Source organism: Sturnira hondurensis, unplaced genomic scaffold (genome assembly GCF_014824575.4).
Source record: "Sturnira hondurensis isolate 20B ecotype Veracruz unplaced genomic scaffold, ASM1482457v3 Scaffold0006413, whole genome shotgun sequence".
NCBI classification, from domain to species: domain Eukaryota; kingdom Metazoa; phylum Chordata; class Mammalia; order Chiroptera; family Phyllostomidae; genus Sturnira; species Sturnira hondurensis.
Genome location: NW_028079044.1, coordinates 51,957,504 through 51,981,477, shown reverse-complemented (window position 1 = coordinate 51,981,477; position 23,974 = coordinate 51,957,504). Strand labels below are relative to the sequence as shown.

Genomic DNA, 23,974 nt, shown 5'->3' with positions numbered 1-23,974 from the left:
GAAGGGAGATGTCCAGGAAACCAGTAGCGATGGAAAGGAAACTGGGACTCAAATCAATGGAATGGACCAGAAGGAAGAACGAAACATCCCACCAGAAAGGAATGAAGAAATGAGAATTCAAAACAATGAGGAGAGGCTTAGGAACCTCCAGGACATCTTTAAACGTTCCAGCATCTGGATTATAGGGGTACCAGAAGGGGGAAAGAAACAGCCACGAGTGGAAAACTTATTTGAACAAATAGAAGGAGAACTTCCCCAGTCTGGCAAAGGAAATAGACTTCCAGGAAATCCAGGAAGCTCAGAGAGTCCCAAAGAAGTTGGACCCAAGAAGGAACACACCAAGGCACATCATCATTACATTAGCCAAGATTAAAATGAAGGAGAGAATCCTAGAAGCAGCAAGAGATAAGGGGACAGTCACCTACAAAGGAGTACCCATCCGACTGTCAGCAGATTTCTCAAAAGAGACCTTCCAGGCAAGAAGGGGCTGGAAAGAAGTATTCCAAGTCATGAAATCCAAAGACCTACAGCCAAGATTGCTTTATCCAGCAAAGCTTTCATTTAGAATGGAAGGACAGATAAAGTGCTTCTCAGATAAGGTCAAGTTCAAGGAGTTCATCATCACCAAGCCCTTATTATATGAAATGCTAAAGGGACTTATCTAAGAAAAAGAAGATGAAAAATGTTAACAGTGAAAGGACGGCAAACTCACAGTTATTAACAACCACACCTAAAACAAAAGCAAACCTAGAGGACAGCTAGATCAGGAGCAGAACCATAGAAATGGAGATCACATGGAGGGTCAGCAACAGGGGAGAGGGAGGAGGAGAAGGGGGGAGAAGGCACAGAAAATAGCATAGATGGTAGGTAGAAAATAGATAGGGGGAGGGCAAGGATAGTGGGGGAAATATAGAATCTAAAGAAGTTGAGACACGTGGTTATAAACTAAGGGGGTGAGAATGGTGGGGGAAGGAGGGTGCGGGTAGAGGGGAAAGAAGGGGGGGGAATAGAACAACTGTAATGGTATACTCAATAAAATATATTTTTAAAAAAAGAATAAACATTACAAAATAGTCCGAACGGAACAAAAACGAGTTTCGGATCCAACTTTCAGAGGTGCAGGTAAAGCGGTGCCTGCAGATCAGCGCGGAGATGCCGGCGCAGGGGTAAGCCTGCAGGCCCCGCCCAGAGGGAAGTAGGAGACGCCTCCCGGGCCCCGCCCTCCGTCCCTCCCCCCGTCCCTCCCCCACCCACAAGCCTGCGGGGGCCAGGAGCCCAGGGAGCCCAGGGAGCCCGCCTCCCTCCCGGGACAGGAAGTGGTAGAGCGGATGGGGGCGAACGCCTCTGAAGGCAAACCCAGGGAGGCTCAGCTGGAAAAAGCGTAACAATGTCCGGATCAAAAAGGAAACTACAACGCAGGAGTTTTATGTTACATGTTATTTAAATCATTGCGGGATGTTACCAACTTATGCAGATACCTTGGAAAACTTAAAAGGAACGGACACAGTTGTTCGCACAATTATAGCTATTACCCAGAACACACCGGAGGGTGATCCGGTCATCGTGCCGAAAGGCATCCATCAGGCCTAGAGCTCCACAGGCAGGCTTCGGCGAACTCTTGCGGTTAGAGCTTTTGGTTAGAGCTTCGCCCAGTGTGGCAGAGAGTGGGGGTGCGAGGGGATGGCTTAGCTTAAGTTAGAAGTGAGTCCAGAGAGTTCTAGAGGCAGGTTTTAGCAGCTGCGTGGCGAGGGCGTGGTGCCGTGCCGAGGTCCAGCCACTCTGACGCCCCTTACAGGTGCTGGGGGGATGTAACCGAGCTGCCCCACAAGGCATCGCGCGGCTTGGCTACAGCGAGGGCATGGCTGCGAGGAGGACCCTGGTGCCTTCAGCAGAAGTGCAGACTGGTAACGGGCTCAGCGGCTGCTCTGAGGGTCATGGGGGCCGAGGTCTGGCCCTTCTGGAGGTCTGCGGCAGTGGGCACGTTCTGTGCCGGCGTCCCGTCTGGCGGTGGAAGCGCGCCGACTGCATCCGCACGACGGCTCCCTCCCAGACTGGTGGTGACTCAGCTGAGCTGGACCCTCGGGCCGAGTGTGTCTGATTCTGGGCGGCCGGAAGTCCGGTGGTTTCTCCCACAACGTGGCTCCTGGTAGTACTTGGCTGTCTTTAACTCCATTTGAGACAGTTTTGTTAGAAACAGAAATTGGTGAATTTTTGTGTAGTAACCATTTTAATATCGAAGATGAAAGAAAATACACCACATTTTTGGCATATTATGCTTTATTATTTCAAGAAAAGTAAAAAGGAGGCCCTGGCTGGTGTAGCTCAGTGGATTGAGCGCGGGCCTGCGAACCAGATGATCGCGGTTCGATTCCCAGTCAGGGCACATGCTTGGGTTGCAGGCCAGTTTCTGGCAGGGACCAGTTCCCTGCAGGGGATGCACCAGAAGCAACCATACATTGCTGTTTCCTTCCTCTCTCCTTCCCTTTCCCTCTAAAGATAAATAAATAAAATATTAAAAAAAAAGAAAAGTAAAGTAAAAAGGGAGCCAAAATGCAGAACAGGATCCATGCCGTGTGTGGAGGAGGCGCTGTGACTGGCCCCGCATGTTGGAGGTGCTTGTGGAGGAAGCTTTGTGCAGGAGATTCCGGTCCCTCGCGGGACGGTGCTTGGAGGCAGGGCGGACCGGCTGCAGGTGTCGGCGATCAAGCCGAGACTTTAATTGAGAACAGTTCGAGTGATACCATGCGGGAGATGGAGAACATACAACATCCAAATCCATGAAGCTCTTGGTGAAAGCGAAAGCCCGGTGGACCAGCCCCTGGTACAGTTGTCACGCCTGAGAAGCCACACGCTGTGTGCACGTAGGCTCAAGTGCAGCAAAGATGCAGGCGTGTGCGGGCGCGGGGTCTAAACTGTGGCTTGAGCTTGGAACTATGGAAGGGAAACGGGCCGATGTCTTTGGAGGCGTCCCTTTTAAAAACCTGAAGGTGTAGGAAAGGCTGGCGGGGCCTGAAAGTGTGTTTGGAGGCGCAGAGGGACTTCGTGGGCCACTGCCGTGTTTGTGTGCAGGGCGTGTGGCCCAGTAGGGGGCCAGCGGGTCGGTGGCAGGGCTGGAATGCGGGCCTGCTGCCACCGGCTACAGTGTAAACTTAGGTCCCTTCGGCGGATGGTGGCGGGTAGGCTTTGCCTCGGTGCTGCAGCGCCGAGCCAGAGCGTCGGCCGGTCTGCAGGCCTCAGACCCTGCAGCCCGGGGTCTGGGGCCCAGTGTCACAGGTGCGGGGGGTGCCGCTCGCTCACTTTGTCTCCTGATGGCTCCTGTGTCGCTGAAGGTCGGGAAGAGCGGGAACATCCCCGCGGGCACCACAGTGGACACGAAGATCACCCACCCGACCGAGTTCGACTTCTACCTGTGCAGTCACGCCGGCATCCAGGTAAGGCTGGGGGGCTGCAGGCGTCTTGGCGTCACAGGCGACCCTGTGACGGCGTCTATGGCCGGCCCGCAGGGAGTGTGAGCCTCAGGCCTGGTGCTCCCCGGGGCTCGGGTCTCCATGGGGAGCCCCTGGGAGGGGCTATAGCCTGTGGTCAGGTGGTTAACAGGTGGCCAGAGACTTGGAAGGGCCTGGTGCAGGGGACAGAGGCCCCACGGGGATGCTGGAGGGCACATTTTGGACATGATGAGGTCTGGGCAGAAGGAGCAGGGGGTGCAGAGTCCAGGCACGGGGGTGGGGCAAGGGCGTCACGGTGTTCCTGGTGCTCAGCAAGCTGGTTGGAAGTCGGCCTCGTAGCAGGTGACAGAGGTCTCAGGAGACGGGGGAGGGCAGTGAGCGGCAGAGGGGCTGACTCAGCGTGAGCTCCCACTGCCCCGACAGGGGTCCGCCCTGCGTCCCCCTCGCACCGTGCTGGGCGTGGTGCACTGGACAGGTGCTCTGGCTCGCCAGCTCTTTGGGGCTCTTCCAGTCTCTTGGCGAAGGGACCTCCAGCGGGCCAAGGGCAGCTCCGAGGGAGCACAGCCACCACAGTGTGCCGCGCCCAGGTCCACGCTGCCGCAGCCAGTGGGACAGGAGGGCTCAGTGCTGGGTGCCCGTCCTGCCCCAGAGCTTCCTCACATAGGGCTTTGGTTTCAGAGGGCATGTAAGGACTCCCATGTGCCTCCCTAGAGGATGTGCCTCCCTAGAGGATGTGAACCTAGAAGATGAGCGTTCACTGTGAACTTGGCACTTCCACTCTGGGGTGACACCCCAGAGCCCAGAGGCTTTCCTGTCATCTCTTAGTGCAGCCATCCGCCCCAAGCTCCCGTCCCCTGTGCCCGGGCCCCTCTCCTGGACGGGCTGCGTGGTGGAGGCTTGGGTTCTGTGCCAACTGCGGCTGATCTTCCCCGGCTGCCCTCCTCGGGTGCAGCCCTCACCCACAGGGCCCCTCTGGCTCCATGAATGGCTAAGTCTCTGGCCCTGTGTTCTCTGCCCGGGCCCTTTCTCAGGGGGACCCTTCTCTGCTGACATAGTTAAGTGCTGGGGCATAAATGGGCCTCAGAAGGACCTGTCCTGTCGTCAGTCCTGTGACCCCAGCAGCCCCTCACTCAGCGTCCTCTGCTGCCCACATGCCTGTGACAGCCACCGATGAAATGGCAAAGTAGGATGCCCATTGGTGCAGCCAAGAAGCAGAGGACAGAAGCGTCTGTCACCGCACAGGCGCGGAGCGGGCAGCAGTAGCCGGGTCGGAGGTGCTCGGTGGGACTGGTGGTGGGAGGCCAGCGAGGCCCCGGACTGCACGTGTGTGCCGGCTTCCCCTTGGGAAGTGCTGTGAGTGTTGGTGGTTAGTGTGGGGCTTCCACCAAGAGAGCTTCTCTCCTGGGAGCAAAGCCCTGTGAGGGACCTGATGCGCTGGCCATGCTGTCCTGCAGTGGCCGGGTTCTCTGGCTGTGGCCCTTCTTCGTGTTGACGGGGTGTGGTCTGTGTGGGGCGGTGGGGCGGTGGAAGGCATGGTCCGATGCCTTCCGACAGCAATGTGTACCTATGTGAATGTTTGTCACGGACCACGGCCTCGGAGAGGCCGTGCATCGGTGTGCCTGCCTGCAGGTGAGTTCCGCACACCTCTCTGACCCTCTCATCTGCTTTTAGGGAACAAGCAGGCCTTCCCACTATCACGTGCTTTGGGATGACAATCGTTTCTCTTCCGATGAGCTGCAGATCCTCACCTACCAGCTGTGTCACACCTACGTGCGCTGCACGCGTTCCGTGTCCATCCCGGCGCCAGCCTACTACGCACACCTGGTGGCCTTCCGGGCCAGGTACCACCTGGTGGACAAAGAACATGACAGGTGAGTGAGCAGCAGGCCTCTCTGGTGGGAGGTCTTGGCAGCGGCCTTTCTGAGGCTGCCGCTTTTCCTGAGCAAGGAGCAGTGGGGTCGTGGTGGCCGCAGCCAGCCGCACCTTGGACGCCGGCACGCCAGCGGAGCTCCGCTGCCGCCTGTGAGAAGGTGCCTGGTGCGCGGTCCTGACCTGTCACCGGGGCACTGCCGTGTGCCGCATACGAGGCTGCACTCTCTGTGTCCCTGTCCCCACAGTGCTGAAGGAAGCCATACCTCCGGGCAGAGTAACGGGCGAGACCACCAGGCACTGGCCAAGGCGGTCCAGGTCCATCAGGACACGCTGCGCACCATGTACTTTGCTTGACGTGCCGTGTTTACCATCGTGTGCCCAGTCGGATTCACACGAGACCAGCTACACTCAGACCAACCGACGCCCAGCCCTTCTGTGACAGCCAGCATCCAACACGAGACGTCATTGACTTGCGTAGACCCTCCGTCTCCCAGAATGCCTTCTGCCCCAGACTTGGATTTTGAGCTGCAGACCTGAATGAGGCCCGTTGTCGTGGGAAGTGTGGTTTGCCAAAATCTGTGAGCTGCTCCTTCACGTAGGACCCCATGCTCCCTAAAAATCTCCTAAAAGCAGTCTATGAACTCAGGGCTTTAAAACATTTTTAATTTATTTGGTCATTCGATTTACTTGTTTTTAACACGATTCTCTATGAAATTGATGGTCTCAAACTAGCGGTGAACATTCTCCGAGAGGGGAAACAGCGCAAACGCGATTGTGGTTTTAAAGCCTTGACCAGGTGTGACGTCATCGCAAAAGCCTCTTTCACGGGGACGCTAGTGCGCCCCCGACATGGCCCACGCAGGCTCCTCCAGGCCCGAGGCAGGGGCCGCGGCGGCGTGTCGTGTCTCCCCGCCTCTCCCCGGGCTTGAGGGATGGCACGGTGGCAGCGGAGGTCACGTGCGTTTACAACATTTCCAGGTCCAGAGAGATTGGCAGACAAGTGCCATTTTAATAAAAATCTATTAAAAAAGAGAAAAAAGACAATATGTCGACAGTCTAATCATAAGATTTGTCCTCGAGGACTGTGATGTTTATTTTCCAAAGTTTTGAGGAATACGGGTCTGTGGTGATAAATACAGTACAATCCTTTTTCACTGTTACGTCTGTGACATCGGAGAAGAAGTATATATATCTGGTTTGCAGTATTCACGTGATAGCTCGGCGCTGTTGTCCGTTCCATTGACTATGGGTGCTTCTCGTGATCTGTGTTAGCGCATCAGCAGAGTCCGGCGCCTGGAGACTGGACGGCCTCCTGCGGTTGTCAGTGCCGAAGTGCGGGCGTGTGCAGCCGACTCGCCTAACCGCGGCCCACCCCTCAGTGTCAACTGTCGCCAGCAGCCGCTCGCTGCCCCGCCTGCCTCCTGGTCCCGCGCCTCACTCGGCTGATTAAGCACAAACGGAACGTATGCGTTCTTCCCCGGGAAGTTGCTTCTCTGTGGCGGGCCGTCGGGCGGCGCACCGAAACACAGAGCCGCAGGGGGCTGAGCCGGAGGACGGCAGGCGGAAGCCGGCGGCAGGGCCTGACCCCCTGCTGGGTGCTGCCTTCCAGCCCGGATGTGGGGTGCCAGCGAGAAACCCTTGCACTAACAGTGGGGCGCCGCGGGCCACATGAGGAGGGCCCAGCAGGCAGCGCTGTCTGCACGAAGTGGGCGCTTGGTCCTTGCGGGCAGTTCCGTGGAATCCGGTCTGCGTTTGTCGTGGAGACTCGAGAACGGGCTGCACCTCCCCTGCTGCTTCTGCTCTCCCGGTGCTGTCCCTGCTGCCAGCTCTCCCCTCCGGCCTGACACTCACCTCTGGCGCTGCAGTGGACGAGGGTCCCAGCCGGCGTGCCTCTGGGAGAGGGGGGCGCCCACCCACTCCTTGTCTGTGCTCTGAGGGGTGGGGGGCGCTCATGGACACGCGGCCCAGCTTGGTGGCAGTGACAGAGGGTGGCTGTTGTTTGTGACGCTCTCTGCCCGGAGTGGTGCGTGTGTGCGTCTTCGTAATGGCATTAGTCTCTTCTTGCTGTATCTTTTTTTTTTTTGTCTTTTTTAAATGACGGAAGCCTTTGCTCTGATAAATGTCGCAGTTCCGTGGTTTCATTGGCTAGTGGCACTTGCGCTCGCGTTCAGAAGGACACCAGTACACTCTCGGCTTAAATCACTGGGAGCCTTCAAGGCGAGGAGGGACTCTTCACTAACACACATGAAGCAGGCCAGTCTGTCGGCCCCTTTGGGGGATCCTCTGAAACTGTCTCAAAAGTGTGTTTGTAGCACGTGTGACAGGATCGAGGTGGGGGCAGAGCAGGGCTGGTGGAACGCAGATTCCCCGGCCTTGCCATGCACCTCCTCGTCCAGTGCCATCTGAGCTCCCTGCTCCAGGGCTTTCTGGAAACCGCTGCCTCGTGCAGGGCAGGTGGGCCGGGGTCAGCTCCTCGGTCCTCGGCAGCACGGGGAGATTCTTCCTAAGCTAAAACCTAGAAAAGTTTGCAGGCTGGCAAAAAACGAGACCTAAATTTAAAAAAATTTATTTTGAAGGCTAAGTTTTCTTTCCCATGGGCCAAACTACTTAGAGAAGGTACTTTTTTTTGGCCCTGGGCTTGTTTTGTAAAACTTTTCACACTAAAGGCATGAACAGACCAAACGTCTCCGAAGGGTTGGCCACACACCTGTGTGTGTGTCAGATGACTCAGAATTCAGACGGCTGTAGGCGCGCTCTCAGGTAATTCGCTGTTTCCCCAGATTCCTACCAGTATCCCATTACGAGGGTGAACGCTGAGTTCCGAGATGGTGTAAGCCCCCACCCCTCCCCGCCTGCCTGCCCATGCGGCAGAGCCGTCCTGGCCCCGCTCGTCTGGAAGCTGGGAGGGGTCCCTTGCTGCCCTCTACCCAGGGCTGCCTTAAGCCCAGGCTGAGAGGGGCCCTGGCGTCTGGCTGGCTGTGCACCCCACCCCCACCCACCCCCAGTTAGTAAGGTGTGCCTTCCTTGAAGCAAACTGAATGTGAAAATGAGATGATGTAGAAATTGGGGTTCATGTAACAGAAAAACTGGGATTTAGCTCATCTCTTAAAAAAGAGCTCTCCCCGTTAGATTCTTATATTGGTACTCTTTGTTTTATATTTTGAATTATTCACTTGGAGAAAAAGCAGTGCATTTGCATCCCTTCGCCGCTTGCTGTTGCATTAGACAAGCCCCTGTGCCCCCAAAACCCCAGGGGGGCTGTCCAGGTCGCCATTTTGTGGAAGAGCCCCCTGGTGACACTAGGGCCCTGCACCGCGGGCTCGGGTTCCCCGTTCAGACGGCCCGGTGACACGGGGCGCACCTGCACTTTCAGAAAGGGGTGGTTTCATTCTGGTTTGGGTCCGGGTTTTCTGTTGCAAGAAGTCCTCACAGAAATGCTTGCCACACGGCGGGGTCGCCTTCTCTCCTCGTGGTCGTCACCCCCTCCAGTGAGTGTGCACGCTCGAAAACCACAGTAGCATTGGTCCCAGGAGGGAGCCGTCGGAAACCGGGAGACCCCGCTGCCATTCCGGCGTTGACCCCGGTTGCTGCATGCTGGCTGGAAAATTGGGCTGGGGTCTGTCCCTCCAGCAGGGGCGGGGGCGGGGCGTCCATGCTGCACTGGACGATGCTGGTGCCGCTGCAGGGCGCACTTGTCACGGTGGGTCTCCGCCTTCCTGCTCTGGTGTGGTGCGGATGTGCCGTGGTGCCCGGTGGGCACTCGAAACCCTTCTCCCAGCTTTTGTAAACCGCCGAACGTTTGCCTTCAGGCTTGCCGGATGATTTATTTTTGAAAGCCACAAGATGTAGTTTTTCTGGGTGAATTGTTTTTCTTAATATATGCAGCAATGTAATTTTACATTGATTATGGGGTGACTTAAATTTTATTTTTTCAAGGCAGTTTTTCAGTCAGATTCTATATTTGATACACTATGTGAAGGGTGGACCAGCCCAGCTTCAAGCAGTTGGGACACCAGGCTGTCCCCAGAAGCCCCCCGGGGCTGGGACGGCTTCTCTGCCCCACCCCAGTGTGGAAGCACTCAGTCTCGAGCCCTCGGGGTCCGGGGCAGTTCTTCAGTGGGACTCTGAGCTGTGGGGCAGTTAAAAGGATTTCCATGGGCATTTTCCCACCCCTGAGGCGGTTCCATTGGCGGGGCCGTGGAAGCTGACCTAATTCAGACAGTGGACAATCCCGGTGGCCCAGACAAGCCATAGCCATTCCCCGGGGACCTCTCCCCGACTCGTCCCCACGCTCGCTCACAAGAAAAGGAATGTATGAGGGACAAGCTTCCTCGATGTTCGTATGCCTCACTTTCAGAATACAACTGTTCTAGTTAGATTTTAAACCCTTTCCCAAAGTCTCCCGATTACCCCTTCCACTTGCCACAGCCAGTGGCTACAGCTGCTGTGGCAACTGTCAGTGTGGCCACCGCGTGCGTGGCCTTGTCACCGCTGTTGGCGTCACATGCGCTCCTGACTCTGTGTGTGCGGAAAGTTCCCTCTCCAAACACTTGCACTGATTCTGGCAGCCTCTTTAAATTATGTTCGCCCTTGCATCTGCTGTACTTGTTTGGGTGACTGTACACAGGGTGAGGGGCGGCGGCCACGTGGGCGCACGTGGCTCCGCTCCAGCCTCTGCCCGTCTCCCAGTGCTCTGTGGCAGCGCCGTGGGCGTGGCTCGGCGCCTTGGCCTGGTGTCTGTCAGCCCGCTCTCGAAGGGCAGAATGGGCGCGCGCTCCCCTGCCGTCTGCAGGTTCGCTGTTAAGAGGGCTAATTGTGAGCCCTGGAGCCCTTTTCTGGTGTGTTTGATGCCTCGTTACTTGCCGAGACTTCCAAGAGCATTTTCTTCTGGCTCCATCCAGGACCTGGCCATGTGCAGAGCAAGCGCCTGTATGGCCCGTGTTCAGATCTGTCATTTTGAGGCCACGAGGTCACTATTGTGTTCGACTGGCGCCGGTGTGGAGAGACACACGGTCTGGTGTGGCTCCCTTATGCCTGTGGCTTCCTGGGCTCAGCGGTGTCCGCCCCAACCCGGCATATGGTCCTGTCTGTGGTCGGGACGCCCGGGGTCAGCCACAGGCAGGTTTCCGAAACCTGCCCCGCCCCCCTGGGTTCCTGGTAGTGCCGTGTTGACGCCGCGTAGGGCCCGCAGTGCTTCTCTGGATGCGCTTCGCCGTGTTCCTGTCCCCAGTGAATGTATTGGCTCAGCCAGACCACCACAGAAGGTGGTTTCCAACGCCTTTTAGTTGAAAGGAGCGATGCAGACCAAGGCTACCTCTGAGTCTCAGTAGAGTCGTGTTTGTCCCTAAGCATAGCTGTTCGCGCCGAAACTAGCCAAAACGCTGCCCGAATAAACTGAATTGTGAACATCTCTCTGTTCCATGCTGGCTTGAAAACTGGTGTGCCATGCTGTGACCACGGAGAGTCCCCTCCTCGGGGCTGCCCAGCTCCAGATTTAGGATCTCAGTGGTCGGCAGGAACTCGGCGGGCTGGCCGGAGCGCAGGCACTGGCGCAGGGGCCGTGGGCAAGCGGGAGCCAGCCTGCCGTCCGGGCTCCTCAGGCCCCGCCTGTGGCAGGGCACAGCTGGCCTTCTGCTCCCCTTTCGATGGGCTGGCAGTGGCTTCCTGTGCACCCTCCATGAACCCCCCTGGGTGCTTGAACACCGACTCTCCTGCAAAGCATCCATCTACAGCAGCTGCAGGGGTGGGCACACCTGACCTTTGATTCTGGGCCTTGCGTTCCCATCGCTCCTGTGTGACACCGACCTGGGGCCACCAGCAGAGTGTGCCCTCCAGTGCAAGGCCCTGCCTGCTGCTTCATCCCCAGGAATGCACCCCGCCCACACTCCGCTGCTGCAGGCCCCCCTCTGCGCCCTGTGTCATTTCACTGGGTCCTTAAGTTCTCGAGTCCTCAGAAGAGCGGACACCTCCCTTGGTTTGCTAAGTTGCAGTGGGGCAGGCAAGGGTCTCACAGTGACAGGCAGGCGTCTGGGTGAGGGGCCCTGCTCCTCTGCTGGGCACTCGCTGGCTGGGGACCAGTCGGGGTCCCAGGGGGATGTGGGAGTCACCGCTGTAGGCCCTGCTGTTTGAGCTGGGACGCTTCTCCTGCCCCTCCACACACTCTGCTTCCAAAAGAGCTCATTCCCCTGGCAGCCTTTCTCAGAGTGCTGTGACTCCGCCTCGCACTGCCTGCCCCAGGGAGCGCGGCCAAGTTCTCAGCCAGGGTCCCACCCAGGGTGTTTCGGGGACACCGCACAGTGGTGCCCTGCTCAGCTCGGTGGTGGGCTGAGGAGCTCAGATCCGCCCCTTGGCCTTCCACACGCATGTCTACACGTGTCTCCGGGGTCAGGGCGGGTCTCCCCAGCCACACTCGTGCTCGTGAGGCAGCGGAGGACCCAGGGAACTGAAGGTCGCTGGTGCTTCTCTTAGCATGCCTCTTGTACTGGTCACTGTGAGAACTCTGAGCCGTGTGAGATCCTTGACTGTTCCTGGGGAGTGTGACTGAAGGGTTGAGCCCTCACCTCGCCCCACCCCGTTTCCAGGGGCCCAGGGGGCTGAATCAGCTCATTTCCAACCGTCTTGGATTTAGGGAGCTGAGTTGAAGCTAAACCACCACACGCTGTTGCCCCCAAGTGACCCTAGGAGCTGGGCGTTGAGGCCCTGACACCCTGACACCAAGAACAGCCCCTGCAACTGGGCCAGGGTGGGCAGTGCTCGGCTCATGGGGCAGCTTGCGGGTCGGGGGCCATGGGAACAGCCCCAGGGGCCAGGCGGAGCTGCCCGGAAGACCGGCCTCAGCCTCCGTGCCTCTGCAGCCCGGTCCTCGGCGCCCTCTCAGAGCCAAGCTGGGGCTGCCTCCTCCCCTGTGAGTGAGCTCCCATGGCCCACGAGGCAGTCACCCACCTCCCGCTGTTGACTCGACTTCTGCTGCTCAGCCTCCGAAGCCCTGGCAGTGACCGCGTGCCCTGTCCTGGGTCAGAAATGCACCTTGCTGGCCAAGCGGCCCCTTCCACGCCCAGGAAGACCGACCCACCCGTAGGCAGGTACTGGCCGTGACCATAAGCAGAACCTGGTGGCTTTGTCCGGAGTCACACAGCACGAGGGGCTTGTGTTATGGAACTGGAGTCTTTCCAAGGGGCTGGCATCAGGTCTTTGTGCGTGGGGAAGCTCTCGGTGCTGCTCTCGTGGCTGCACACATGGCAACGGTACTCTCGGGTCTGGTGGCACCGCGGGCCGTGCAGAGGACCTCAGTTGCAGTGTCCCTGAAATGCAGTTTGTATGTACCTCTCAGTTTTCGGGCCAGGTAGTGAGCGCTTTTCTTGGCTGATGGTCTCATTCCAAAGCACCCTTCCGTGTCACGGGATGGTTTGACTGGCTTGAAGTGGGAGAGATGACCCAATGTTACTTATTTCACAAATGTGTAGAGAAGCCCCCTCAACAGCTCCTCTAGGCCCTCCCCTCCCCCAGAGCCCCCGCCCCCCCTTGGCCCACCACCAGGGACGCAGCACATTCGAAGTCCAGGTTCCTTTCAGAGCCAATCACGCACCGACTAAAGCCCTGAACGTGTGTACGTTAGTTAGCACTAAGTTGAAATTCGAGTCCTGAGTTTGATAGTGGATTTTAATGTGGTTGTTGAATATGTGGATTCATGTTTTATAACTGTAGAGGCAAGTGAGTTTTTACTTTTTAAAGTTTACAGAGAATAATTGTAAGTTTCTGTGTAACGAAGTGGCTAATTACTCATTAAATACAAGAAAAGAATGTAGCGTGTAAATCCAGAATTTTCTTACCTCTGGTGCACTTCATATCACTTACCTAATATGTATTGAGGGGTTTGCCCCTGAGTTTTATCAACTTTTCTAGGTTTATTTTATTTTTATAAAATAATTGAAAAAGAACCAAAAATGAATTCAAAAGTTACCTAGGTAGATCTTGCCCCTTCTTAATTTTCCCCTACAATGAAACATTTTAGAAGACATTTTGAATCAAAATGTATCACAACCATTTCAAGTTTACTCTTCTAAGAAGCTGAGCACCTGCTAGGGCCCCGTCCTGGGTGGTTCTCCGCCTCCTGGACTCGGGCGGCCGTAGTCGGCCCGCGCGTCCGAGTCTCGTGCTTGCAGTGCTGTCTGTAAATTGACAGTTCCTGTAGAAACTAGTATTTGTATCCGCTGGCCTCTCTGTGTAACTCTTTATCTGCTACATGAATTGTGAACTGAATTATAAAACTACAGCCCCTGCGACATTCGGGTCTGAGGCTTCCCGTCCTTGTCTCGGTTTGCTGCCATGCGTGTGGAGGCTGTCCGGCGCTTGCATGATGTTGGTGGTGATGCCACTTCCAGTCACGCCTTAATCAGACGTTCAATTTGTAGGTTTCAGAGTATGCAAAAACATGAGGCAGAGCGAGTGTGAACTGTCCGGGTCAGGGTGCTGTGCCCCAATTCAGCAAGTCTTTTCTCTGGAGTTACAAAGGGAAAGTTTTGGTGATACACCTCTCTCTCTCCACCTCTCTCTCTCTCTCCCTCCCCCCCCAACCCATCCCCCTCACTGGCTGTCGCTGGTGCGTGACGGAGAGGACCGCTGTGCATTTCCTTGGCAGCCAGCCCGTCAACAAGACCTGTTCTGAAAGTCTTGAGACTTTTTCAGGGTTATTTTTAAGTGTTTGAAATTTTTCCCCTCCAGTCTGAGATTTACTTATGGCTGACGGAGAGGATGACTGGGGCACGAATCTTACTTTCAAACCTGCTCGTGTTCTATGCTTTCTTCAGGCAGTGCCTCCTGCCATGGCTTCTGCACACGACCAAGTGAGATTTTGTTTCTGTAAAAGCATCTTCAGTTTAGACACACAGTGGAGGGGACCCAGCTTTCTGTACGATGTGGATCTACCTCAGTTCAACAGTTGGGTGCTATTTCGAAGTCTGTCAGATTAAATTGGAAAAAGTAACCAAACAGTGAGCTATAACTCCACACGATGCTTGAATTCATAATTTCCGTTTATTTAATGATATTTTTATTTATTGTGTGCCTTTTGTGTTGAATCCTAACGCATTGGAAAAAATCAGTATAAAATTAAATATTCTAGACTGCAGGCGGGGCGAAGAGCCCAGTCGGCCACGGCACTGGCTAGCGTACCCCCAGCCAACCCCGACTGCACATCGGAGCCCCAGCTGCCTTCCTGTGTACAGGGACACAGTGTGTTCCAGAGAGAATTCGGCTTTTGACAAACCGACTCCAAACTCTTCTATGCATGTATTCACAGCTGTCACTTCATTTCCGGTGCCAACGAAGGGGTGGCCGGAAACAACTCCGTGTCCTCTCGTCACTGCTCTGTCACCATTCGGGCCCCTCCTCCTCTGGCACACAAGTTTATTTCATAAGCAGCAAGCGGGCAGTTGCGGGCCTCAGCCCTCCAGCCCCCGAGGAGGCGCTCAGGACCACGGGCAGGGGGCGAGGCCCGCACTCCGCAGCGGCCCGGCCCCGTGCGTGCGGTAGGAGAGCTTCAGGCAGGTGAGAGGCGGGAGGAAGCTGATGGATGGTTTTCCAGGCCTTTCTATTTGGCAGTTTACAATTCTAGACATTTCCTACTCTGGCGGTCTTTTTTAACTCAATTCTTTGGAGGTAACGCAATATTTTGGAGTCTTAAGAATTTGATTTTATACCAATAAGAAATAAAAATTAAGGATCTTTCCTGTAGTATATAGTTTTACTATTTTAAAGAGATTTCTGAATTTTACAAGAGAACCAACATTCCTTAGTGGCAAAACTTTGAAAGTTGATTGCGGAGGCTTTTTGCGGCAGGATCTCAAAAACAATGGGATGGTCCTGGTTGACGTTTTCCTTGTGACACTCCCATCGGGTCGGTCCTTAGGCTGCTGTGGGACGAGCGCGTCACCCTCTAGTACGCTGTGTGTGGAGACGGGCCTCGCTGCACTTTCTCGGTGATAACAAATGCCCTCCGACTGGCTCCCCAGAAGCATTTGGTTTCTTACCTGACAAGAGTCCTTTGGGGCAGGTCATTAAATTTCTATAGGTACCTCAAGAAAAAGAGCCTGAACATGCTGCATTTAGTTTCGTTCGCTTTTATATGGAGCATTTTGTTTTGCTCTTATTATTTTGTTTAGATATATGCTTTTTGGACCCCAATAGACTGTTGAAATTTTTAAATTACCCGTGTAGGGGTACAGTACCCTTTCTATTTCAACTCTGCTATCTGGTTCAAAGGGTGCCCACCAGGAGAACACTTTGCCCAGACACACCCAGGACAAGGCATCGTGTGTATGTATCAGCAGACGACAGATGTCCCCAGTCCTTTCTGTTCATGCTGCTTTCTCGCCTCCTTTCTCCGGGCCACCAGAGGTTGGGCAGCTCGTTTCTAAGGTCAAACTCCAGCATTGTGGCATCTTAGTTTTCAGCACACCTCACACAGTTGCCACTAAGTAGCCTGACCCTAAAGGAAATGCTGGCGTCAGGCAGCGGACGGGGCTGCTCTCCAAGGAGAGCGCCTTCCTGTCTCTGCGCCCCAGGACTCGCCCGCACGGGACGGGTGGGAGTTAGTGCCCTTCCCCCCAGGTGAACTGGTGCAGAAAGCCGAGGGCTGAGACACGGAGCATCTATCACGTTTGAGCTTCGCTGGGTCCGTTCGAGTTTGTTTTACAGCTTTCTAGGTTGGGTAGTTTGCACTATTTTTGCAATAAATTCATGGAAACCCTAACAGTTATTTGTTTTGTTTCTTACTGTGTGTATATAAACTAATACTAAAAGTTTGGCATAGTGTTTTTTCACCTCCTTACATAACCCTTAACATGCACAGAATGCTGTAAATCTGATAAAATATGATGTGAATGATATTTTATAAAGTTATTTTGTATGGTGTCAATTTTGTTTTGCCTCATAGTATGTCAGCAAAAAATGAAATAAAATTCCTCGTATTTACAGCTGCCTCTCCCCGGGGTCTTCAGTTACTGGCGCGTGTGTTTGGGTACCTCCTTCTGCACAGGTTAAGACTCCAGGCCTCCCAGGCGGAGCGCCCTGCCGACGACGGAAGTCTAGGGCCCCCTCTGCAAGCACTGGGCACTCCTGCTGTAGCAGCTGAGACCAGACGAGGCAGAAAACCATCCAGCCAAGCCCCAGGGCAGCACAAAGCCCTGAGCTCTGCGTGGTGTGGGAGTCGGAGCTGACCCCTGGTTCTCGGCCAGGTGTTGGGAAGGGAAAGGCAGGTTGGATTAAGAAAAGCAAGAAAGGGCTGTACTTGTAGCCTCCAAACCCAGAAACCACCCACACTGGGAATGGTCCATTCCCCTGGGGGCTGGATGCACAACGGTCCACACGACGGACCCTCGCTCAGCAATGGAAGGGGCCGGGCGGTGACACCCTGGGCAGCACGGCGCTCAGAGGCCCCACGACTGGGAAGGCCATCAGGTCGCCTGCACCAATGCCACTTCCATGACACTGGCCGTGTAAGTGTGTGGCCTATGAGATGAGAATGGTTATTAAATTCTTGAGTGGTTGAGAATTTAGAAAGAGTATTTCACACCCGTGGAAACACAAAATCCAAACTCCGGTGTCCAGGGCTTTCTTCCCACACAGCCACGCCCACGCCTGTTGGTGCATCTGTGGCTGCTCCCACACGGGGCCGGGCCGAGTGGCCGTGGACTGCGGAGACCTGAAGATGGACCACAGACCTGAAGGTGTTTGCTGCAGGCCCTGATACAGGGGCGCAGAAGAAAGCTGGGGGGCTTCTGAGGTGCAGGGCAGGAGTGAGTGGGACCGTTGGGAAATCTGGGGGCAAATGATCCGGCTGTTCTGTCGTCATTGTGGCGATGACATGACTCTGCGTTTCTCAAAACTCAGAAGTGTACACCAAAAAGTGGATTTTAAATTTTTAATTAAAATATTAAAAAAACGAGAAAGAAAACATTGGTGGGGTACCTGAGAACAGGGGAACGGACTAACTCCCAGGGGGGTACAGTGGGATACTTGGGGTAATGGAGCTGTTTGCACAACCAACAGACTGAAAATTCACCCCATGTGAAAAAATATGCCCTGCCTACTGCGGCTCAGTGGATTGAGCACTGGCCTGTGAACCAAAGGGTTGCTGGTTCAATTCCCAGTCAGGGCACCTGCCTGGGTTGTAGACCAGGTCCCCAGTGGGGGCGTGTGGCACACACTGATATTTCTCTCCCTCCCCTCCCCTCTCTAAAAATAAATAAGAAAATCCTAAAAGAAAAAATATAGGACTTACAGATTCCTCTTGTGGAGAGTAAAAACCATTACTATAGGTATGAAGAAAGGAACAGCAAATGAGATATGCAAAATGTTCTAAAATTTTTTTTCAGAAAAATATGCTCAGTAGAGGTAATACGTCTTTTTGGATTTATGATCTGACTTGAAACTCTTCTCTGGGAATAAAAGTGCTAGAAATGCCTATTTTTAAATTTCACAAAGGTCTGAGGTACTAAGCAAGGCATCGCAACAGATGGATTACAACAAAATTAGACCTACAGAGCGCTCTACTGTACAATTTTAATGAGAATATCTTTAGTTAAAAATGCAGTACTTGGACAAATATTCTAACAAATTTTCTTGAAATACAAAATTGCAAGTGTAAGACACTACATACAAAGTAACAAAATACGACACACTCCACATTGTTAGCTAAAACTGGACCTGGTTGTTTTCACATAACTGACATTCAGAAGCCCTTCAAAATCTGCCCGTGAGTGAGAAGCTGAGCTGAGCGGGCCCCGCGGCTACAGGGCACAGCTGCGTGCGGGCTGCGCAGGCAGACGGTGCAGGTGGCTCCTCCTGGGCGCCCTCCAGCCACAGTGCGGCCTGACCACTTTCCTTTGGCGCTGATGGTGCAGGTGCAGGTGCAGGTGCAGGAGATGCTCTGTCCCAGCCGGGAAAGAGGACAGTGTGTTCGGAGTCTGAAAAGTGAAGGCTCCACTGCATGGCGCTGTGGGCACTGTGGGCACTGTGAAGCAGCGGGCCGGGCTGGTCCCAGGCAGGGCACAGACGGGCAGCAGCCGATGAACGCACGAAGGAGTGCACCCACAAACCCTGCCTCGCGTTCTCCTTCTCTCCCCTCTCCTTGCTTCTCTCTCTAAAAAATCAATGAAAAAACAACCACCGTGGTGCTAATCCAGGAGGGTCCTCACCAGGCTGAGTCTTTAAAGCTTTCGTTTTAGGGTTAGGACTCCGCTTCTTCATCATCACTTTCATCACTGTTGTCACTCTCCTCCTCCTCGTCTTCTTCCCTCTTCTCCTTACGCATTTTCAGGTATTTACTAGCTAATATCTTCTTTGGTAATATATCTTAAAAACATAAAGCTAGCATTAGCAATTGCCTGTGGTAGGCCATGAACATAGCAACACCATTCAAAGATGTCCTAGTTCCTGCAGAACAGACCTCCGGAACAGGGTCCGGAACAGGGTCCGGAGCACCACCACGTTGGACTCCCGTTCCTCTGGGTGGCCTCCTGCCGGACACGGAAGACCTGTTTCCACATGACCGCAAACCATTGCTGCTTCTGTGTGCTGGCTGGCCTGTGAGCAGCCCGCCCAACCTGAGACCCTGGCTGAGCTCTGTTTAGCCCCAGCCACACAGCTTGTTCCACAACAAGTAGTTTCTGTTTCTGGGGCCAAGTACACCACCAGCCCAGCGTTTCCCTTCAGTGGCAGGAGGGGTCTGAGGGGTGGGTCTGCCAGGTCTGCCAGGCTCACCAGCAGCCAAACACCCTCGTGCCAGACATTGGCCACACTATCGTTCTGGGTGAGCCCTTTACAAACACACTCAACAGGCAAGGCTGTGCCAGGTCATGCTTAACTCTGGCACCTAGGGAAAGCAGCAAAATGTTTATTTCAGAGAAAGCAGGGGAGAAAAGCCTGAAATTACTTAGCATTTTTTAACCAGAATGTTTCAAAAACTAAGTACCTGCAAGAAACTGGAAAGTTTCTGATTGCTCTGCAGTATTTGACAAATCGTTGTAAGTGAGTGCTTTCTCTCCTTTCCCACTGCCATGTCTGTAGGAATAGGCAGCTAGATACTGCACAAAGAGCTCCTAAAGCAAATGAAAAGGTGAAGTGAAAGGCGTGCTTAGAAAACTTATCATAGAGCTGACATTTGTAAAGTACATTAAGTTTGGATGACTGCAGATTATCTTGGTGTCTCAAATTACAGGAAATCGTTGGAGAAAGGAGAAACTGAGGTCAGAAAGAAACCAGAAGTATCGAAATTGGCAGGAAGCAGGCATTTCCCTAAAGTTTATTTTTGATTTTTAACTTAAAATATTGAAAACTGAACAATGAATCAAAAATGTTTAATGACCAGTCTGTACAGTTAAAAAAGGGGGCGGGGGCAAGAAACCATTCAAAAATTGTTTGGCCCGGGAAGCCTTTGTCTTGGGTGGTTCCCTATAAATAGTCAACATCCGGAAGCTGACTGTACCCCATTTCCTATTTTGCCCAAGCACCTTCCGTAAAGCAGCAACCTGGGCTGGGCCTCTTTCTTGAACTCCATCTAGTGTGATTAGTGAGGGAGTCCAGGAGTGTCCCAGGCACAAACTCTTAGTTTCCGAACACTTGGAGCCGAAACTGTACCGGCACACACACAGACCCAGCATCACGTACTGAACGGCAGTTATTTTCCTGGGCTCTGAGAAAGCACGGCTCTGGCACAAAATCTGAGACTGCCCACTCCCCTTGCTCTAGTCCAACCCGCTGTGGGAACATCGTGTGCGGAACGGGGCTGGAAAGCACATCTAGGGAAAGGTTCCAGCAGCCGAGGCGGCGGCTTCACCATGGCCCGGTGAAAGAACAGGGAGGGCTGTTCCGCCACCGTCAAGCCCAAATCGGAAGAGCCATAATTATCTCGCAGGCTGCACAGCTTGGGTCCCCGAAAATTACTTTCAGCCCGGGATGTCCCGCTAGGATATCGGGGAAAGGTGGGGCGAACCGACGGCGGAACTTCCGAGGAAAGCCTCACTGGACCGTCTGGGGAGTCGGGTCCCGAAACCACAAAACAGGCCGAACACAAGAAAACGGGACAAGCCTGTCGAGGAGGCCAGGGGTTCAAAGATTGGCGACGTTGCAGGAGGTGCAGCAGCCGCCCGCCAGTCTGCGCCGTTGCCCACGTGACCCCCGCGCGAGGGAGGACGGGACGGCGCGCGGAGGAACGCGGGAGCAGCGCGGCGTGGGCGGGGCGAGGGGCGCGCGCGCGCGAAAGGACGGGACCGGCGCGGGCAGGGTGGGGCGAAGTCAAGGATGAAGCTGGGGAGCTGGGGCACGCGTGGCGTGGAAGGGAAGTGAGGCGAATTGCGCAAGGGCACGCAGGCGCGAGCCCGTGAAGGGGAGCCGGCGGCGCGCGGGCCCAAGGGGACTGCGCAACGCGACTGGTCCCGGTGGTCCCCACCCTTGCGCCCCGCTCACTTCTCCCCGCACTGCCTCCGCCTCACCGTAGCCTTAGCCGTGAGCATGAGCGCCTCCTGGTTGATGCTGGACACCTCGGGGGAGCTCTTCATGATGACCCGGATGCGGGACAGGGGCAGCGACACGATGCGCTGCTCTCCGCACTTGTCTCTGCCCACGACCACGTCAGCCATCTTTGTGCCCCTCCCCCGCAGCGGCAGCCCAGACCCGCAGCAAGGTGGCCGGCCGGCACGGTTGGTACGGGAGCGCCGTTCTGCTGCCTCGTGGGAGTTGTAGTGCCGTGGAGGCGCGGCGGCGGTGGCGAGCGTCCGTCCTTCCGAAGGCGGACTACAAGCCCCAAGATGCCGCGCGCCCCGCGGCTGCGCGGAAGGAGCCAGGGAATCCAGAGGGGGCGCGGGCGGGGGCCGGAACGGAGGGGCGGGGCACGCTGTCACTTGGCAGGGGTGGTGGCAAGAACCCGAGGGAGAGCGGGTCCTGTTCAGAGGAGGTGAACAGTGGTTAGGAGTTCTTCCAGGAGGCGGGTCTTGTCCTTCGGTGAATGAGAATGGGGTGTCTTCTCTTTCCTTGGACTGGGGAGGTGATAGTGAGCAAAGAAACGCTTTCCTGAAGCCGCATTCCAGAGGGAAGACAGGGAAGAAATTGGCAAGCAAATTAGTGCTGATAAATACCATGAAGGAGCCCTGGCTGGTGTGACTCAGTGGATTGAACGCCGGCCTGTGAACCAGAGAGCCACAGATTCGTTTCCCAGTCAGGTCATACGCCTGGGTCACCAGCCAGGTCCCCGGTTAGGGGCCTCGGACAGGCAGCTGACCCATGTATCATTCTCACATTGATGTTTCTCCCCCTTTTTCTCCCTTCCTCTCTTTTGTTATCTCTAAAGATAAAGTCTTTGTTAAAAATACCATGAAGGAAAAGAAAGCAATGGAAGAACACAGGAGCAGGGAGGAAGACTGGCAGTGGTGTCTGAGAAAGCACTTGCTGGGAGAAGGAACAGCATGAGCAAAGGCCCTGGGGCAGGAGCTTTTCAGGGAGACTCAAAATGGCCGGGGTGTGGAACCAAGGGCCTTGCCCACCTGGCAAGGCCAGGTGTGTGAGGGCTGAAGGAAGAGGCTGAGGGATGATAGCATTTGTTTTAAATTTTCAGAGAAACCTTCTGGCTGCCGATGGTGAAGAGTCAAGGAGGGAGCGGTGAAGGCAGAGAGGTCTACCTTGGGAGTGCAGAGGCCAGGAGGGTGATGATGAGTGTGCCTAAGGTGAAATGCTAGGGGATTATGGTAGGATATATCCAGGGCCAGGTCGGGGAGGGCCTTGTGGGCTGTGGAATTCTTGCTGAAGCAGTTGGGTGGCTCTTGGGAGAGTAAGATGGAAACAAGTGAATAAATGGTGGTGCCGTTTACTGAGATGGGGAACCCGCCTCGAGGTCCTCGGCTGGAGCTTTGGTGTGGAGCAAGTTAATTTCCGTCTGCCTCTCAAACACAAGCAGCAGTGTTGAGTGGGCAGGTGGCTCTTCCAACCTGGGGTTCCGCTGGAGCTGTGAATTTAGAAGCCATCATTGTCTAGATGGTAGTTAAAACCATGGACCCGGCCCTGGCTGGCGTGGCTCAGGGGATTGAGCACTGGACTGTGAAGCGAAGGGTTGCTGGTTCGATTCCCAGGGAATCAAACATGTCCAGGTCCCCAGTAGAGGCCATGTGAGAGGCAACCACACACTGATGTTTCTCTCCCTCCCCTTCCCCTCTCTCTAAAAATAAATAAAAATCTTTAAAAAACAACAACAAAACCTGGACCTGGATGAGTGTATCTAGGAGGAGGGTGTGGAGAGAGTAGAAAGACCTGAGGGCCGTGTGCGGGGGCCCTCCAGCATCTCAAGATGGAGGAAGGAAATCCAGTGAGGGAGACTGGGAGAAAGGGCCACTGAGAGGACAGCGGGTGTCCATCGAGCCAACGGAAGGCAGTTTTCCTGGGAGGAGGGACTGGTGAACAGGATGGAACACTGCAGAGGTCAATGAAGAGATCACCTCTCAGCTGCAGTGCGGCCGCAGGCAAGGCCAGTGCTCTCCGCGCCACTGCCCCTCCTTTGCAGACACGGGCAGCCTCGCACATCTGGGTTGTGAGACCCAGAGTGCCCGGCACCAAGAGACCTGAGTTCCTGCCCAGTCTGTGATGCTGCGCCCGCCCTCACGGCTCCGAACAGGGCTACAGAGAACAGGAAAGGAAGCCACTGTAAGCTGTAGAGCACCCTGCCACTGCGTGGATTCTGCGTGAGGTCTCAGTGTTCCCGCTGCAGGGTCTTGTCACCCCAAACCAACTGTGACCTCAGAGTCCACATGAGGCGAGTTTGGAAAACCCAGAGTACACCCTGTTTTAACCCTTCTGATCTCAGTTCTGTCCGTCACTCAGGCAGGGATTACAAAGTGTAGACCGTGTGCCTACACTTTGCTGCAGGGCGTCCACCCTTCCCACATCTCTGGGCCACTCACTGGAAGAAGAAGAGTTGTCCTGGGCCACACACTGAATACACTAAGAGAACAAAAAACAAATCTTAATGTTTTAAGTAATTTTACAGTCTTGTGTCGGGCCGCATGCGGCCCTTGGGCCCCAGGTCAGACACCCCTGTTTCTGCAAGTGCAGTGGGTTCTGAGAAGCACTGCTCTCTCCAGTCTTCCTGAGGGCGGGGCCCCAGGTCAGGTTCCAAACATTCCAGATCACCGAGATTGGAGGGGACGAGCCTTTGCACATCTCCCTGCAGCCCTCAGGACCCAGCAACCTCAGCACCTGCTGTGTGCTCCGCCACGAGAAGGTGAAGGCCAAGAGCGCAAGGACAGTCTGTCCTCACCACTGTGACCCCAGGTCTAGGCCCAAATAACAGCACCAGGTGCAGGTCAGGCACTGATAGGCACAAAGATACCGCCATGAGCAAAATGGCCATGGTCCCTGTTCTCCCAGAGCTTGCTTTCGAGTTCAAGAGTGACAGAAAAATAAACTCTCCTATGATAAATGCTATGAAGAACCAACACTGTGGAAGCCATAGGGCAGCCTCTCCGAGAAGCGATATTTAAGCTCAGATCTGAAATGGGAGAGGCGCCAACTGCACAGAAAGCTTGGGCGAGGTGAGCGTCTGCAGAGGAAGATGCCTTCGCAAATTACAGGTCAGTGAGGCGGGCGGAGGCCCAGGAAGAAGCTGGGAGCAA

General features: G+C 54.9%; 2 protein-coding genes across 5 annotated transcripts in view; one reads left to right on the top strand and one right to left on the bottom strand.

Moving 5' to 3' along the window:
* Nucleotides 1-16,294, top strand: part of AGO2 (argonaute RISC catalytic component 2) — a 44,705-nt gene extending 28,411 nt beyond the window's left edge. Inside the window, exons 16-18 of one of the 2 annotated variants that reach the window (XM_037048606.1) lie at nucleotides 3,330-3,431; nucleotides 5,118-5,317; nucleotides 5,564-16,294. In XM_037048606.1, coding sequence (XP_036904501.1) covers nucleotides 3,330-3,431; nucleotides 5,118-5,317; nucleotides 5,564-5,672 — 411 coding nt within the window. In that variant the 3' untranslated portion in view covers nucleotides 5,673-16,294. The remainder of the gene's footprint in view (nucleotides 1-3,329; nucleotides 3,432-5,117; nucleotides 5,318-5,563) is intronic. The other variant, XM_037048605.1, reaches the window with a different exon arrangement.
* Nucleotides 16,295-18,035: 1,741 nt separating this feature from the next.
* Nucleotides 18,036-21,078, bottom strand: CHRAC1 (chromatin accessibility complex subunit 1). 3 transcript variants are annotated; one of them, XM_037048602.1, is made up of 3 exons: nucleotides 20,810-21,056; nucleotides 19,291-19,417; nucleotides 18,036-18,671 (listed from the first exon to the last, which is right to left on the bottom strand). In XM_037048602.1, the coding sequence occupies exons 1-3, from the start codon at nucleotides 20,954-20,956 to the stop codon at nucleotides 18,547-18,549; spliced, it is 399 nt and encodes a 132-aa protein (XP_036904497.1). In that variant the 5' UTR covers nucleotides 20,957-21,056; the 3' UTR covers nucleotides 18,036-18,546. The 3 variants fall into 3 exon arrangements, with proteins under 3 accessions (XP_036904497.1, XP_036904498.1, XP_036904499.1); XM_037048603.1 differs by having other exon boundaries at nucleotides 18,578-18,838; nucleotides 20,810-21,078; XM_037048604.1 differs by having other exon boundaries at nucleotides 18,578-18,835; nucleotides 20,810-21,078.
* Nucleotides 21,079-23,974: the final 2,896 nt, after the last annotated feature.

Bases quoted from the DNA above. Each gene is read 5' to 3' on its own strand.
- CHRAC1 (XM_037048602.1), bottom strand. From the start codon at position 20,956: ATGGCTGACGTGGTCGTGGGCAGAGACAAGTGCGGAGAGCAGCGCATC. The intron at 19,418-20,809 runs GTGAGGCGGAGG...CATTTGCTTTAG, and splicing joins TGCTCACGGCTAAGGCTACG to GAGCTCTTTGTGCAGTATCT. The intron at 18,672-19,290 runs GTACTTAGTTTT...TATGTTTTTAAG, and splicing joins AACTTTCCAGTTTCTTGCAG to ATATATTACCAAAGAAGATA.